The sequence below is a fragment of the Raphanus sativus genome, chromosome 1 (assembly GCF_000801105.2).
Source record: "Raphanus sativus cultivar WK10039 chromosome 1, ASM80110v3, whole genome shotgun sequence".
NCBI lineage: Eukaryota > Viridiplantae > Streptophyta > Magnoliopsida > Brassicales > Brassicaceae > Raphanus > Raphanus sativus.
In genome coordinates, this window is record NC_079511.1 from 11141378 (window position 1) to 11159313 (window position 17936).

Sequence of the window (17936 nt, forward strand, 5' to 3'; positions counted from 1 at the left end):
GAGCGATGAAATGAAAAAAAAAAGATAGAGCAAAGTGATGACTTTTTTTTATAAAAAAACTCACTTCTCTTTAGCTTTTTCTAATAACTATAGCTTTGATGCAACAAAATACAGCCATCAAGGGTGGACACTTAGGTTATTTTATCGATTCGGTTTAGGTTTGGTTTAGTTATTCGATTTCGTTTGTGTTTCGGTTCGGTTCAATTGGGTCCTCTAGTTTAATTCTTTAGTAGAAATCATATTTTAAAACACAAATGCATAGTCATGAAATCATCATATTGATAACTATGAAAAACTAAATTATATTGACTAAATCTATTAAAAACAAAAACAAAAACGTTTAAATAAACATTTATAAAAACACAATTAAATCAAAGTTAATTACAGTAAATAGCTTTTAAAAAAAACATTGTTAATAGTGCCTCTTAAAAATAAACTATGTAAATTAAATATAAAATTAAATTAAAAGAAAAACCTTAACAAAACATAAAAAGTTTATAAGAACACAATCAAACCAAAATTAATTAAAGTAAATAGAAAATTAAAAAGAAATGTTGATAAAGTTGACAATGACTTTAGTGTTATGATTTATAGTATATTGTATATTGCTAATATGTTTAATTTATATAATAACAAAAGCACATTGCTTATGGATTTGGTTTAATTCAGTTCGATTTGGATCGATCTCGGTTCGATTGGTTCGGGTTGGGTAAATTTTAAACCAAACTATTTGATATTAAACTTTGGTTCGGTTTGGATCGGTTTTGGTTTGGTTCGAGTTTTTTTACCTATCCCTAACAACGATGACCCAGAATAAGACAAGTAACTCTATATATAGAATACAATTATTTTACTTTATTATAAAAGGAAAATAGAGTATAATTTAAATATTTTTGTTCTAAATTTTGTTAAAAAGTGGAAAATAGAGTGGGTTGGAGATACTTTAAGTCAAATAAAACATTTCCAGTGGGTTGGAGATACTTCAAATCAAGTAAAACATTTCCTTTAGGCCACAACTTTTAGCTAAGAAGGCCACTTTTGTTGAAATATTAGTTTGGTTTGGTGGTCAAATAGTCTAAAGTTTGACTTTTTGTTGAATGGCTCGAACCGTTCTCTAACAAAATTCATATTTATTTTCATCTAGAATTAATTTTGGGCCACACGTTGTTTGTACTGGAGGCCACTTTTTTTGAGGCTTTAAGCCTTTCAAAAGAAGTAAGAGACGGCACTGGTAACAACACCCAAAAGATCAACAGTTTGGTTAAATGAAGAAACACACACCAAAGATCAAAGAGTTATCGAGAAGTAGTCTGAGTGATCAACAGTTTGGTTAAATGAAAAAACATATACCAGAGATCAAAGAGTTATCAAGAAGTAGTATAAGTGATCAACAGTTTGGTTAAATGAAGAAACACATACCAGAGATCAAAGAGTTATCAAGAAGTAGTCAAAGTAAATGGTAAAAAGTAAGAAGAGAAGTGTTTGTTTTTTTACGTTGAACATCATGTATAACATAGCATCCATTGCCACAGCTGACAAAAGCTCCATTTGGTGGGCAAGATATAAAGACCTAGTGATGAACACGAATTCCTAATATAGAATTTGAATTGGGACGAAAACCATACCATGAGCTCTGAACTCGATGCTCTTTAACAAGCGCATAATAAAGTCATCTACTTGTGAGACCTTGGATGACTCCAAAATGTATATCTGTCATTGCCATAGAGGATATCAATATGTATATACAGTGAGAAGTTACCAGCTGATCACTTTCTATAGTTTCAACGTTTCCGCAACTTGGACGGTGATTTTGAGAAACAAAACCATTTTATTCATGGAATTGGGACCACTAAAAAATGGGCTAAATGGATCTGATCACCAAGGGCCCAATTTCTTTTTTTTTTAAATGTTTATAATAATGTATTAGATATTATTTCGTTATGATTTTTAATATAGTCTATTAGATATTATTTTGATATATTTGATAATTTTTTAACTATTAATTTGTTTGATATCAATTTATTGCATTTTATTTATATACATTATCTAATTTAATATGAAAATTTATTTAAATTTAATAATCTGTTAGTTTAATTGATTTGATATTGATTGAAATTATTTTGTGGTACCTAAACATGCAAAATTAAGTTATACTTATTTTTGATTTTTCATAAATTATTTGAATGGTCTAGTAAATTATTTGATGTATCAAATAATTTGAAAGAAAATTGATAAAATAATAATTAAAGAATGAAATCTAATGTTTTATATTATTTGGACACAAAATTAATTATTATATTGATTGGAAACATATCAACTAGTATAATATTATTTCATAATTACTTTAGATTATAAAATTAAATTAAAATTAAATCTTACCAAAAAGGTAGGGTCCAATGAAATGATTCTCTTTTACTAAGAGAGATTACTTAATATATAACATTTTTCAAAACTTAAGAGATTCCTATAAATATATAGAAATGTCTATCTCTTTATAAAAGTTTTATACATACAATATAACCTCTTTAAATTAATAATCGATAGATTAATATCTCTATTAATTAATATAATTTCTTAGTCCTAAATTGAGTTTTTGGTTCAATTAGTATCTCGATAAATTAATAGTCTCTATAAATTAATAAAAAATTATAGTTTTGGTGTAGTTCCAACATTATTAATTTATAGAGGTTTCACTGTATAAGAATATTTCTCTCTCTCTCTCTCTCTATATATATATATATATATATATATATATATATATATATATATATATATATATATATATATATACAACTAGGTATTCATAAATACATATATTTATGAAAGTCTTTTTGAATACACATTTAAGAATCTATTTAAAATATACATTTATGAAAGTTTTAATAACTTATATGAAAATATATACATGTTTATTAATATTTTCTAAATTTAGAAATATATCATACTTATTCAAAAAAGTTTTTATAAACTCAAATTCAAAAAGATATAATACACATTAGGAAGGTCTTCCTAATTATTTTAAAAGATCGTTTTGAGAAACACATCAAAAAAAATTCTGAATAAAATAAATTTAATAAATAAAAATCCATTAAAAAAATATATCTTATTATATAAAGCTTGGTTCTTCAAAGTTACTAATTAACACGATCGCGACACATGGCAATTATAACTTTAAGATTGTGACATGTGTTTAATAATCATTTTTATATAAATAGTTAATTAATAGTATTTTCCTTTTAAGTTTAAACAAAATATTGTAAACAAAAAACAATTTCGTGCAAACAATTATTTAATATTATTTTCCTTTTTTATGTCCAAAAAATAGAAAATTGTAAAAGTTATACGAAAATAATTTTCCTTTTAAAAAAAATTATGAGCAAATATAATTATAATAGTTATTTAATAGTATTTTTCCTTTTTAAGTTTTATACAAAATATGGTTAACGAAAAAAATTATACTAATAATTATTTAATAGTATGCTTCCTTTTTTAAATAATAAAATATAAAAATGTAAAAGCTATATGAAAATAATTTTCCTTTTTAATAAATTCTAAGTTTTCTTTTTTTATTAAATCATGAAAAACAGAATTATGAAAGGAAATAGTAGTTTATTTTTTTTCTAAACGAATTATTAAAACCTGAGAATACAAAAGATTTTTTTTTTTTTTTTAAAAGAATCTAAATATTTTCCACTTATTAAGATTCTAAGCAAAAGAGAGTTGTACAAAAAAAACTTCTTACTTTTCTATACTAAAAAGAATTCTATACTAATAATTATTTAATAGTAAGTTTCTTTCTTTAAATAATAAAAAAATAAAATTGTATAGGCTGTATGAGCATAAATTTTCTTTTAAATAAATTCTAATTTTCCTTTCCTAAAATCAGGACAAAACAAAATTGTGAAAGAAAATAGTATTTTAATTTTTTTAAACGGATTATAAAAACCTGAGAATACAACTGATTATTTTATAATAAATCTAAGTATCTTATTATTAAAGCTTGGTTCTTCAAAGTTACTAATTAACACGATCGCGACACATGGCAATTATAACTTTAAGATTGTGACATGTGTTTAATAATCATTTTTATATAAATAGTTAATTAATAGTATTTTTCCTTTTTAAGTTTAAACAAAATATTGTAAACAAAAAACAATTTCGTGCAAACAATTATTTAATATTATTTTCCTTTTTTATGTCCAAAAAATAGAAAATTGTAAAAGTTATACGAAAATAATTTTAATTTTTTAAAAAATATGAACAAATATAATTATAATAGTTATTTAATAGTATTTTTCCTTTTTAAGTTTTATACAAAATATTGTTAACGAAAAAAATTATACTAATAATTATTTAATAGTATGCTTCCTTTTTTAAACAATAAAATATAAAATTGTAAAAGCTATATGAAAATAATTTTCCTTTTTAATAAATTCTAAGTTTTCTTTTTTTATTAAATCATGAAAAACAGAATTATGAAAGGAAATAGTAGTTTAATTTTTTTTCTAAACGAATTATTAAAACCTGAGAATACAAAAGATTATTTAAATTTTTTTAAAAAGAATCTAAATATTTTCCACTTATTAAAATTCTAAGCAAAAGAGAGTTGTACAAAAAAAACTTCTTACTTTTCTATACTAAAAAGAATTCTATACTAATAATTATTTAATAGTAAGTTTCTTTTTTTAAATAATAAAAAATAAAATTGTATAGGCTGTATGAGCATAAATTTTCTTTTAAATAAATTCTAATTTTCCTTTCCTAAAATCAGGACAAAACAAAATTGTGAAAGAAAATAGTATTTTAATTTTTTTAAAACGGATTATAAAAACCTGAGAATACAACTGATTATTTTATAATAAATCTAAGTAGTTTTCCTTATTAAAATTCTAAGCAAAAGATAGTTGTAAAAATAATCTTATTATTTTCCTATGATTAGCTAATTTTCTACGGAAGTCCCATAGTTCATGTTTGACTAAGGATTAATTTTTTTACACTATGTGGTCCAGATTTTGAGTTTCAGAGAAATCGAATTGGAGTATCAAATTGTGGTACGACATGTACTACACATTATTTTCATAACCAATTATTCACATAATTGAGATTGAGAAACATGGTTTTTAGCACACACATATCACAAGAATCAAAGCAGTATCAAACTGCATAAAGTATTAATAGTTTCATTACCTCTAATTGCATGATAAAAATATTGATCCATAATGTTATCTATTTATAAAACATCAAATATAATAGAATTTATTTTATGAGAAAAGATAGAGAAATATATAGAGCTGATGAGAACTGAAGATATTTTAAAGATGAATAAACCATACAAACAAAAATATATAAATGGTAACGATTGCACAAAAAAGTTCGAGATCCTACGATGACAACACAAAACATTACTAAATTGTCATGAAAGCATTATAATATGTTTGAACAAGAATAATAATATAGAAAATTAATACAAACATGCATTAAATTAAGAGCTTAAGAAAGTGTATGACGTTGTCATAAACTCAATTGGCTTGATTCAACTGTTAAATTCTTTATATTTTGTTTTATTTCATATTTCTTTATGTTGAGTTCGATTTGAATTTTTCGGGAATAACTCTTTTTCTAACTTTATGTGTAAAGTTGCTAATAAGTGACTTCACTTATGCACCATGATTGTTAAAATATGAGTACTAACCAAAATTTATATGAAAAAAATAATTCTTATACCTTGAATAATTTTCACACAGTATATAAAAAATCATATAATGAATTAAAATACTAATCAAAATCCGTGCAACGCACAGATCCATATCTAGTATATATACATAGAGAAAATATAAACCTCTTCATGAAATATATTTTGGACATTTTAACTAGTGAATGCTAGTCTGAGAACAAAAACTTGTATTGAGGTACTTGAGGTCATTTCTCTTAAAATAATAATCAACAATAATATTTTTAGAAAAATTATAATGTTTCCTTATTAATTAATTCTTATTATTTTATTTTATAATTTAATTTTATCAAAAAAGTATTTGTATGCTAACACATGTAAACATTATTTATAGCTATTTTGTATTCTCATATGAGATACAATTTTCCTTCTGTTTTTTACTTTCATTTTTTAATATCAAAACAATTTTAAAAATATATTTTCATTGGGATATTTTTATAGTTTGTTTGACAGTTGTTTAAAACTGTGTCATATTAAACATTTTCAAACACGCATATATCTTTCAGAAAAATAAATAATTAACACATTTATATATTGAGTTTAAAAATCTATTAGTAGAAACATTAATTCTTTTAAAATCCATAACCAATTTTCTACGATTAAAACGTCTATGATCACAATAAAAATGATATAAATTATGTCTCTATAATCAAATCTTTAATCTTAGTAAACAAGTTATCACACACAAAAAATGATTAGTTTTCTTCTTCCATGTTTTATATAACTATTTCTAATCAATAATGAATTAAAGCCTAAATCGACAATTATAAAGCATATTGGCAAAAACAAAATTGTTATAAGAAATGATTAATTTAAGGACTAATCTTATTTTAGAAAATATTGTAGATGCCAACTGTGTAATTAGATGGATAAATATGGTAAAACATAATCTTGAAATTTTACCTTTTACATATAAGAATGTCAAAATGAATTTGTGAAATGATTGTTTACGTCGATTTTTCATGAATACGAACTATATTTTCTTTTTGATAGATTTCTCTCTTAATAAAATAGAATCATTTCATTTGGACTCGACCTTTTTAGTAAGACTTAAATCATATATACTTTTTATATATTCTAAAGTAATTATGGAAATAATATTATACTACTATATCGAACTAAATTTTCTAAGTTGATATATCAAATAAGTTTAATGATCACACCGACAGAGAATCGAATTCGTGATCTCTGGTCGTCGTCTGTGAAAGGGGACCGCTAGGATACAAACTCTTCTCTATCTCACTTAGTTATATGAGTGGATTAGTTTAATAATGAAAATTATTTCAAGCCTTTGTTTTATGTATAACTTTTTTTTTTTAAATCACCAATACAAGTTTATTTACTGCAAATTAAAAGCATAATACTTTAACAGAAGCGTAACGCACCATGTAAAAGAAATGAATATGGATGATGAGAAAACAAATTTTTAAAAAAACGAAGCAGGGGTGTGTAGGACCGAGTGTAGACAAAAATATCATGTCATTGTTATTCGAAGGGTCTCCTTCGTTTCTAGTAGTAATATTTATTTTCTTTTCCTTTTAACAAAAAAAAACATACCAAATCCGAGAAGTTAATTAAATAAAAAAAAAGGGAATATAAAAGGTCTTATTCTTTTATTTTACGCTGCATTCGCTCACAGAATCTGAGAGAGATAGATAGAAAAGGCAGAGACGACGAAAGAGAGAGGAGAGAGAGATCGAAGAAGACGGCCTTTGGGAGCTTTCTTCGTCTTCTTCTTCTTCCATGGGGTTTCGATTGTTTGGCAGTCTCTCTCTTCTTATTTAATTTAAAATAAAATTAAAAATAGTGAATCTCGGGGGAGCACTTTTTTATTTTATTTATATACTATTCTCTCTTTTTTGTTCATTTTTCATTTTATCGATAAAAATTGTGTGTCGCCGCCGATTTGGGAGTGAGTGCTTCCAGTTTATCTACGACGAACACGATTAAACATGATTTTCTCCGACTCCGATCAGAGATGATCATGTAAATTATGTAAGGTACTAATATCCCAAACTTTTATTTTTATTTTATTTTACATTATTTTTTTTCCATTTATTTGTTGTCTTTTATTTTGTTTAATGAAATTTAGGTTAGTCATTTATATAAAAGTCAAAATCGATCCAGAATCTAACTCCTCTTATGGATTATAATGTTCATTTTAGACATTATTAGCTTCTTTTTTTTTTTCTCTTTTTTTTTGTTTATTTGGGATTAGTTTGCGTGTAACCTGGGCTTTGATCAATAAAACGAGGATTCGGATTTCTCAAAAGATGAATCTTCATAACATTCTCGTTTTAAAAAAAAATCATAATCTGTGATTGTAATTGACACTACTACATAATCTGCTGGCACGCACGAGTTGTGTTTATTAGAGTAATGTTCATTAATGAAGATTTCAACATTTTGCAGTTGGTTCTGTGGATATGGTATATGAGAGAGATTTCATGAAACATACAATGCTTGAACACGACGCCGTTTTCAAGAATCAGGTCTCTCTCTCTTCCGTTTTTATTTCTTTTTTTTTTGTTATTTACGTGTCTTAAAGATTTTTGGACTTTTGTATTGATAGCAGGTGCATGAGCTTCACCGTTTGTATAGAGTACAGAGGAACTTGGTGGACGAAGTAAAGGGAAACAATTCGAACGACAATGCAAGCACAAGGAGTCACTTTCCTGGCTATGGAGGAGATGGAAGCAGCTCTCAAGCTTGCAACGGTCGTTTGCAAAATATGAGGAGGAGAATGATTGATCTTGAGCTCCCTCCCCATGAGGATGAGACTGGTGATGATACCGATGAGGTTGCAAGTCGCCTTCCGTTCAAACGGCCAAGATCAGGGAGAGAGGATGGTGGTGGTTCTCATCAGAGCAACTCTTCAGGGTCTTGCTTGGATGTTAAGAACTCAAATGGCTTAGCTGACTTGAATGAGCCGCTCAATTGGCAAGATTCGGAACCTGTTCCTGCTGCTGCTGCTTCTCTCTCCAGGGACATGTATTCTCACTATGGAAGAAACAATGCGGATGATGTTCAAGGGCGTGTGCTGGAGAAGAATACAAGTCAAAATGGATGGATGGTCCTTGGCGCAGGTTACGTGCTCTTCACTCTCATTCGGTTTCTCTAATATTTGAAATGATATCATATGTCTTAGTAGTGTCTTAAGATGTACGTGAGTGTTGATGGCTCATGCAGTGGTTTTGAACTTGCGTGCTGATTCAAATGTTTTCATGTGGCGATGTGTTTATAGGGCACGACAGAAGCACTCAGAGAGACCTGCATCCGCCTTCACATTCTGTACAAGTACGCTCTAACAGTGCTGTTCAACCTCAGAGCTATCTCACAACCGATCACAGCAATGTGATATTCTCTCGGGAAAGAGCAGCATATCGGGAGCTGGAAGTTCGTTCAAACAATCCTCAAGCTTCTTATGATAGCTACGTGGACTCACATGTGGCATCTAATGCTCCAAGATCACACAATGACTACCGCCCTGACTTTGTCAGACCATGGACCCATTGGTCTTCAGCATGGGAGAACCCTAGGAGCAGCTCACATCAGAGATCTTTCCCAGTTCAAACGAATCCCTACAAGAATTTCGTCGCTCATGCAAGGACAGATTCGAGTCTTGAGATGCGAAACCCTGTCTCTAACGGGAGATATCATGGATTCTCTTCAGGATCGAAGGAGGCTACCTTTAATTTCCCATCAGGAGGCTGTAGACCAAATGCTTCTTCTTCAGGTGAGGTGGTGAAGCACCATAGTTCTGAAAGCCTTCAAGGACCAAAAAAGCAGGAATCCTCAGCTGTGTTGCCCTGGCTAAAACCTAAGCCAGCTTACAAAAGTGAAATATCCAACGGCTTCTTTGATTTGAATGCTTCGACGGATCAATTTATGGATGGAACTGACGCAGGGGATGGTCTGAATGGTGTTTCTCCTCAGAAGGGTTTCAGATCATCTGCTTCATGCTCTAATAATGCCAACATGGGAAGAATTCAAATGATTAACCCACAGAGTAGTAGAATTGGGCAGCCTTCTATTTGCAAGGTGGAGCATGCTCCACTTATCTCTCAACCTAAGGAAGTGAAACACTTGGTGAAGCGAGACTTCGATATCAACTTGCCATGGGATGCCTCGGTTTCTATTGACCAGCGTGGTTCTAAAGCCTTCTGTGCTGAAAAGGAAGAGGGAAACAAAGCTGCCAACGTCAGACACTACATTGATTTGAATTCATGCGCTAGTGAAGACGACGAAGATTCCAGCTTGCGTTCCAGTCTGAGAGTGAAAGCAAAAGGAAATATCTGGATAGATTTGGAAGCTCCTCCCGCTCTCGAGAGTGATGAAGAAGGAGGAGGAGGAGACTCGCAGGAGAAATCAAAAGAAGAAACTTGTGGAATAATGAAAGGCCAAGACGGTAACTCATTGGATGAACTCATCAAGGAAGCAGCAAAAGCAATAGTCGCAATCTCATTGTCTGAGCATCACCAACGTCATCCTGATGACGCAGCTTCCTCTTCAACTGACGCGGCTTCCAAAAGTCCGCTCTCGTGGTTTGCAGACATCATCACTTCTCGCGGTGATAAGTTAGAAAGAAAGGTTGATGGGTCTCCAGAATCCACAGACTTTGAAGGTTACCGTGAAGAATATTCTTCTGGAGAGGTTGATTACTTTGAAGCCATGACACTTAATTTACATCCGACTAAGGAAGAGGACTACATGCCAGAGCCCTTAGTCCCTAAGAATCTGATACTCGAAGAGACGGGTTTGAACAGGCTAAGGAGAGGACAAGCCAGACGAGGAAGGCCAAAGCGGGATTTCCAGAGAGACACACTCCCTGGACTCGCTTCTCTATCGAGGCAAGAAGTCACTGAAGACATACAGTTGTTTGGTGGGCTTATGAAAAGCAGAGAACACGCTTGGAGTTCTGGAGTGGCTTCTCGACGGAACTCAAAGAGAAAACGAATGGACTGCCCGTCAATGGCGCAGCCTGAGAGCGTATCAGTGGTTGGACTTGAAGACAGTAAGCTTACAGGATGGGGAAAAGCAACAAGAAGACCGAGAAGACAAAGGTGCCCTCCTGCAGGTAATCCCGCCACTGTGATATTTACATGATAATTTCAGTATCATTAATCTGAACTCTTCCCAAACCTTTGGAACATTATAGAGGGTACAATTATTACACAATAGATTGATGTTATTTCATCTCATCTTTGTTGGGGGTGTTTGTATATCTTGTCTTCTGTAAGATGGGCCAAACATGATTTGCTATTATTTAAAGCCTGGTTGGGTATAATAACAGATAGATATGTTGTCCACTCGTCGGTGTTTGATTCCTACATTAGGAATTTGATTTTAGCAAGAACAGATTATGTCTTGATGATTCAGAGACTCATACACCGACCTAAATAGGTTAACAAGGTTTTCTTGGGGATAAGAAACCAAGGGACTATGGATGTGACTCGTCTTTGACAATTGATTTTTAACAAATAATAAGAAAAAAAACACTTTGATTTTACCTTCTGAACCAAAAGCATTCTTGAATCTGAAGCAAGAAAAATGAAAACAGAGAGGAAACAATAATAATAATAATAATAATAATAATAATGAGAACAAAATTTTTGATAACTGGATTCACTCATCAATAGGAGCAGGAAGATTGAGATCGATGAGTGTATGCATATCATGAGCTACTTGGTGGTGTTGTTGGATCACAAGAGTCCTGTGATCTTGACTCCCAATGAAATGTGATCTCTTGTGACCACCTAAAGCCTGTCCTGATTTAAACACCCTGAAGCAAATTGGACACTCGTGACCTTTGTTTTTCTTCTTTGCACCACCACTTGCTTTCTTAACCATTATGGATTTACTATGGATCTTGATTGTGTCCGCACAAGAATCAGTCTCCAAGCTAAGCTGGTCACCACTGTCATACACAGATTCAGTGAACTCATACTTGATTTTCTTTCTACCGTAACAAGGAAACCCTCTCTTGCTTTTCCTCAGATCATACTTTGTAGAAGACCGACCTGATCCAGATCCAGATCCTGATCCTGAAACTGACCATTCCTTCCTGAATCTGTTCAAGCTCTTATCCTCTTTTGTTGTATAGCTATTGAATCCCATTGCAGCCTTGTTATTAAATCCACTGTTCTTGAGGAACCCATCAACAGTAACATCTGAGTCCAACTTCTTTGGTCCATTCCTGAAGTATCCAGAATCAGAATTGTCTGAATCATACAGAACATCACCATTATCTACTCCTCCAAGTTTGTCTTTCTTACAAAGCTCCTCAACGTTCTTCACCTTTAAGATCTTGACCTGTTCCCCTGAAGATGACTTAGTCTCAAGAATCACAGAGTTGTTGTCCGATGACTCAGCCCGAGAGTTCACAAAAACCAAGTTATGTCCTCCTTTCTTGAAACTTGAGTCTCTAGACAGCATCATCAGAGACAATGCCGTTTCCTCTTGTTCAGTCTCAATCTCAGAAGCATCTGAAGATGCTACTGAATCAGATTGATCCATGATGCTGCCACCATCAACAAAAGCATCATCAGCTTTGTGGTGGTGATGATGATGATGTTTCACAGCTCTCTTGGATCTTCTCCTCATAGGAGACGAAGAAGCTTCAGTATCAGATTGGCTATCCATCACAGTCTTCTCTCTCTCAGAGTGACAAGCCATGTGACCACAAAGAGCTTTCGAAGAAGCGAATCCTTTACCACATTCTCTGCAACGAAGTAGTTGCTGTTGATGTTGCTGAGCCATCATCATGTCTCTCTGAACCACAAACTTCTTGTTCTTTTTAGGATTCTCTCTCAGACCGTAGCTAGCTTGACCTCCATTTTCGTCGATCCTGAGCTTGTTGTGCTCATCATCATCTGAATCAGCTGAATTGTCTTTGCTCATGTGAGTTCTAATGTGACCTCCCAGTGATTTGCCACAAGCGAACCTCCTGCTACAGAACTTACACACAAACTTCCTCTCTTTGAACTGCTCCTCCATCTTCTACCTACCTTAAAGACAAATTATCAAACACTATATAAGCACAGATCATAAGAAGAAAGGGAAACTAGTGAAAGAACCCATTTGTCTGATTTACCTCAAATCTTGGAAGGAACAATGAACTAGTGAATCATCAAAGCTCAAAGCTTGATACTTTCTGACAGAGATCAGGTTTTGGGGAATGTAACAGTCCTCTCTTGTTAACTTGAGATCCTACCATCAAGCAGATGGAGAACACAAAAACAGGAAACAAATAAAAACAGATTTTGAAATATCTAAAGTTAGGAAATTTGTTTTCTTTTTGGGGTTAGCAATGAAAAGACAAAGCAAGAGTAAAATGTTTTTTTTTCTTTTGAACTATAATAAAATGAAAAATTATTAATCAGATTTTACATTTCAATAAGTAAAGGAGAAATGAGTGAATACGTGACCGTAGTCTAGGCGGATTGTGCTTGAGAAGAGTAAAAGCATTACACGCATTGTATTAGTCCGTTTTGGGATAAAAACAACCAAAAATAAAGAAAATAAACTAGTATTAAAGTGGTATACATCTATTACATGGAGTATGGACCTACCAATCAAACCAAATACATTAAAAGATAAGTCCATGAGACTTTTAAATTTAGAAAAAGGATACTAATGATTTTTTTTTGTCAAATGATACTAACGATCAATGTTTTATTTTCTATTAAACATAATATATGATATTTTGGGAATAGATATCTTTTGTCGTTAGCTCCCTTTGTAATTCCAGGCGAAATGAAAATGAGGCGGATTATTCCATTTAATATATACAGCTTCAATATTCTGATAAAATGTTTCTGCACCTGCTCTAAGCTTCCTTTTGCTTTGTCTACGTTTGGTAAGCTCACCAAGCTTGGACTCCACCCTGATGTTGTCACCTTCAACACCCTGCTCCATAGATTATGTGTGGTGGAAGATAGAGTTTCCGAAGCCTTGGATTTGTTTCATCAAATGCAATGCAGACCAGATGTCATAACGTACAACACTCTGATGAACGGTCTTTGCTGCTGCGAGGGTAGAGTTGTCGAAGAAGCCGTAGCTCTGCTTGATCGGATGGTGGAAAATGGTCTCCAGCCTACACAGATTACTTACGGCACAATCGTGGATGGGATGTGTAAGATGGGCGACACTGTGTCTGCATTGAATCTGCTGAGGAAGTTGGAGGAGGTTAGCCACATCAAACCCAATGTGGTAATCTATAGTGCCATCATTGATGGCCTTTGGAAAGACGGATGTCATACCGATGCTCATAATCTTTTCAGTGAAATGCAAGACAAAGGAATCTTTCCCAATTTATTTACCTACAACTGTATGATCAACGGGTTTTGTAGCTCTGGTAGATGGATCGACGCGCAGCAGTTGTTGCAAGAAATGTTAGTAAAGAAGATCAGCCCTGATGTTGTAACTTTCAGTGCATTGATCAATGCATTTGTCAAAGAGGGCGATCTTAATTCTGCGCAAGACCTTTTACAGGAGATGATTTCTAGTGGTGTGTGCCCTAATGTCGTTACTTGTAACACTTTTCTGGACGGTCTCTTCGGTAACGGGAAACTAAAAGATGCATTGGAAATGTTTAAGGCTATGCAAAAGAGTAAGATGGACATTGATGCTAGTCACCCCTTCGATGGTGTGGAACCTGATGTTCAAACTTACAATATATTGATCTGCGGCTTGATCAATGAAGGGAAGTTTTTAGAGGCTGAGGAATTATACGAGGAGATGCCCCACAGGGGTATAGTCCCAGATACTATCACCTATAGCTCAATGATCAATGGATTATGCAAGCAGAGCCGCCTAGATGAGGCTACACAAATGTTTGATTCGATGGGTAGCAAGAGCTTCTCTCCAAACATAGTGACAATTAACACACTCATTACTGGCTATTGTAAGGCAGGAATGGTTGACGACGGGCTGGAGCTTTTCTGCGAGATGGGTCGAAGAGGGATAGTTGCTAATGCAATTACTTACATCGCTTTGATTCATGGTTTTAGTAAAGTGGGTAATATTAATGGGGCTCTAGACGTTTTCCAGGAGATGATTTCAAGTGGTGTAAATCCTGATACCATTACTATCCGCAATATGCTGACTAGTTTATGGAGTAAAGAGGATCTAAAAAGGGCAGTGGCAATGCTTGAGGGTCTGCAGATGAGTATGGATCTATCATTTGGAGGTTGAATGATCAAAGATTTTCCTACTGTTTGCAGCAGAGCTTCAATGTTATTTTGTTTTGCTGCTGCATTAAAACACTACTAATGTTTGATCAAATCGTTGAATAGAGTGATCATAGTGAAAAAATTGTATGGTCAATGAGCTGTTTTGCTGCTATTCTAATGACAAGCCTTTTATGCGTCAAAAAAAAAAAAAAAAAAAGAGAAACCTTTGAAAATAAATAAAAATATCCAAGCGACATAGGTACAACAAAAAGCTGTTCTCGTATCAGAAACATTACTTATCCCCAACTCATTAACAAATATGGGAATGTGAATCAGAAACATTATCTACAAACTGCACAACGCGTTACCAAATATGGGAATGTGGCAATTTGATGATGATGATGATTATGTGAGTCAATGGATGTTTTGGTTTGGTTGGGAGAATAGTTCTGATAGCCGAGGAGATCTTTGAACAGTGTAGGGTTCCGACTTGTTGGCTTCACACCCATCTGTCTAACAAGAGCATCTTTCTCCAGAGCTTCCTTTGAGTTTGGTCCTTTTGTGGTTTGAGATTGATGATATGTGCCTCTGGAGCTATCAGACAGCTCTGATAAGAGAGAGTCAACACTTGTGGTTGTCTTCACAGTTGCACCCAGGGGCGGATGCATGTTGAGGGGAATGGGGTCAGGTGACCCCACTTCATTTTAATTATTTGTAATGTTTTGTCTAAATTTACAGCATTGACCTCATTACAAATTGTTAACTGACCCCTATATTTTGTAAAATGCACATTGCTCTGACTTGAAAATTTATTTTTATCATCTTAATTTTAAATAAACCCATATAAATAATTTTAGCTACACAAAATACATTTCTAAATAAAATAAAATATCATCTATTTGTATTCATTTCCCTTGTTTAAATTGCAGAGCATATCAAAACTTTAAAAAAAATAATTAAGAGATAAGATTAAAATTAAAATAAATGGTATACATTTGTGCTTTCTAGATTAATTGTCAATAGCTTTGATGTTTTCAAATATATTAAAACAACTATCCTTTGATTCAGATTTCAATAGTGGTAAAAATTGGGTAAATCAATAACTTATATAAATATTTATTATATTTTAATACCAATTAATTTAAACTAAATAATAAACTCTAGTAATAATATTTAACTCCAAACCAGTTTTAAGTTTTCAGTAACAGTAAATAAATTTTAATTTTAAAAATCATATTTAGTGATAATCCAAAAATATTATGTTATACTTATATTTTTAATTTAATATTTTAATATAAGATTGACCCCTGTTGAAAAGTTTCCGGCTCAGCCACTGGTTGCACCTGCATCTGTTGAGTAAAGTCCCATCACATCGGTTGAACCACCACCATCTTGGCTCGAAGAAGACTCCATAAGCCCTTCCAATTCTTTAAAAGGATCCGTCGCTGCAACACCACTTGTGGCTGTTGGCTCGTCAAAGTCGAGCAAGTCTGGTACAGGGATTGGATTTTCCTTGGGGACGGTTGCAGCTCTGTTAGCTGTTGGTTTGTGACCACCAGAAGATGACTTCCTATCAGATCTTGACGCTGATGATCCACCAAACAAGGATGCCGTGCAGCGAGTCTCTGTTTCTCAGTATCGATTTCGGGCGATCACCATTTCTAATGTGTATTCTAAACGCAATTCACCATCTCTAATGTGTATTTCACCTTATATCAGACATGCATTCATGTAGGAGGTGTGAGAACATAATAGTCTTCTACTTCTGAATGGACTTTATGCTATACTAATACATGCACTAATAAAGTAACAAGTTTTGTTTTTTAATATTGGTAGACCACAAACTATGAAAACATAGTATAGACGATATTATATCAATCATCAAGATGAGATCTAGGGAATGATTAGAATGAGCTGTAGCTTTGTAAATTACTATATTTTTACTTTGTAAATAAAACTCTCGACATCCATATTTTGATTTTATAGAACTGATTAGAATGAGCTGTAGCTTTTTATTTATAACTTTTATTTCTATCTACAACTCACACACGTAGAGATCAGATCCAAGCTATTACACATTATGTAATGACTTTTATATTAAGAAAATGGTTAGACAAACGCCCGAAACCGGCTACAAAAAACGGCTACTTTTTGGATGCGTAGCTACAAAAAACGGCTACTTTCTCTTTCTCTCTCTAAGCGAAATTTGCGGCGATTTCCGACCGTTGCTCTGCCGTCGGTGAGACCCGTCTCGCCGGCGATTTCTAATTCGGGTCTCGTCTCTTCTCTCGCCTCCGTCCCCATGTCGCGATGCTCAGCTCAAAAAAGAAGTATCGGCCTCCGTTTGCTCTGTCTTTCAGAACCCGTCGCTTGATTCGATCCGTCAAGAAAGCATCCATGACGAAGAAGAAATCCAAGTCCATCTCTCTCGTCGATCTACCTTTGGTTGACGCAGCTGTTTCTGGGTCTTCGATCCAAGGGACTTCTTTTTCCCCTTTCGTCTCTCTACCCGGTGGTTTCGGGTCTCCGATCTCGGTTACTTCTGCGCAACCCTCTGTTTCTGGGTCCCTTGGTGGACCGGGTTCTCCGTCGGTGGGGGTCTCGCCGTCAATTCCTCAGCCTCCTCTTCCTCCCTTGTCGGAGGTTCCCTCTCCTAGCGGTGGTCTGTGGCCGGCTCAGCTAGGTTCGAAACTGCCTTTAGAGGCAGTGGTCTCTCCTCCTATGAATTACGCTGCATTACTGAAGAGCTCTGCTCAACTACAGGAATTGGGAACTCCGGTGGAACATGTGTCGGGCGCTCCGTTTGTTCTAATTCCAGATGAGAATATAGAAGCTGCTAAACTGGAGTTCAAGGACTTCATCTATGCTCGCTTTCATGGCGATTACCCATCTATGGGTAAAATAATTGGTGTGGTGAATGCGGTTTGGGCAAAGTCTGGTCCAAAGATTTATGTTCACAACATTGGTCAAGGCATCTATCTCCTCAGAGTGACAAATCCAAGAACCCGTGAGGTCCTGCTCTCTCGCACCTG

At 33.2% G+C, this 17936-nt stretch overlaps 3 protein-coding genes across 7 annotated transcripts; 2 read left to right on the forward strand and 1 right to left on the reverse strand.

Moving 5' to 3' along the window:
- Nucleotides 1–7363: 7363 nt before the first annotated feature.
- Nucleotides 7364–11040, forward strand: LOC108814688 (uncharacterized). Of its 4 annotated transcripts, none has more exons than XM_018587316.2 (4): nucleotides 7364–7726; nucleotides 8144–8223; nucleotides 8304–8817; nucleotides 8976–11040. In XM_018587316.2, the coding sequence occupies exons 2-4, from the start codon at nucleotides 8158–8160 to the stop codon at nucleotides 10835–10837; spliced, it is 2442 nt and encodes an 813-aa protein (XP_018442818.2). In that variant the 5' UTR covers nucleotides 7364–7726; nucleotides 8144–8157; the 3' UTR covers nucleotides 10838–11040. The 4 variants fall into 4 exon arrangements, with proteins under 4 accessions (XP_018442818.2, XP_018442810.2, XP_018442826.2 ...); XM_018587308.2 differs by having other exon boundaries at nucleotides 7365–7731; XM_018587324.2 differs by having other exon boundaries at nucleotides 7365–7731; nucleotides 8307–8817.
- Nucleotides 11041–11173: 133 nt separating this feature from the next.
- Nucleotides 11174–13059, reverse strand: LOC108856391 (zinc finger protein ZAT4-like). Of its 2 annotated transcripts, none has more exons than XM_018630184.2 (2): nucleotides 12825–13059; nucleotides 11174–12734 (listed from the first exon to the last, which is right to left on the reverse strand). In XM_018630184.2, the coding sequence occupies exon 2, from the start codon at nucleotides 12725–12727 to the stop codon at nucleotides 11357–11359; it is 1371 nt and encodes a 456-aa protein (XP_018485686.2). In that variant the 5' UTR covers nucleotides 12728–12734; nucleotides 12825–13059; the 3' UTR covers nucleotides 11174–11356. The 2 variants fall into 2 exon arrangements, with proteins under 2 accessions (XP_018485686.2, XP_018485678.2); XM_018630176.2 differs by having other exon boundaries at nucleotides 11174–12738.
- A 427-nt stretch (nucleotides 13060–13486) lies between these two features.
- Nucleotides 13487–15075, forward strand: LOC108832216 (pentatricopeptide repeat-containing protein At1g64100-like). Its single transcript, XM_018605708.2, has one exon. The coding sequence runs from the start codon at nucleotides 13487–13489 to the stop codon at nucleotides 14924–14926; it is 1440 nt and encodes a 479-aa protein (XP_018461210.1). The 3' UTR covers nucleotides 14927–15075.
- Nucleotides 15076–17936: the final 2861 nt, after the last annotated feature.

What these genes read in the sequence shown, in the direction of transcription:
- LOC108856391 (XM_018630184.2), bottom strand. Translation starts at nt 12,727, where the DNA reads ATGGAGGAGCAGTTCAAAGAGAGGAAGTTTGTGTGTAAGTTCTGTAGC.
- LOC108832216 (XM_018605708.2), top strand. Translation starts at nt 13,487, where the DNA reads ATGAAAATGAGGCGGATTATTCCATTTAATATATACAGCTTCAATATT.
- LOC108814688 (XM_018587316.2), top strand. Translation starts at nt 8,158, where the DNA reads ATGGTATATGAGAGAGATTTCATGAAACATACAATGCTTGAACACGAC. An exon ending in ACGCCGTTTTCAAGAATCAG is followed by an intron (nt 8,224 to 8,303) that starts GTCTCTCTCTCT and finishes TTGTATTGATAG; the next exon opens with CAGGTGCATGAGCTTCACCG. An exon ending in ATGGATGGTCCTTGGCGCAG is followed by an intron (nt 8,818 to 8,975) that starts GTTACGTGCTCT and finishes ATGTGTTTATAG; the next exon opens with GGCACGACAGAAGCACTCAG.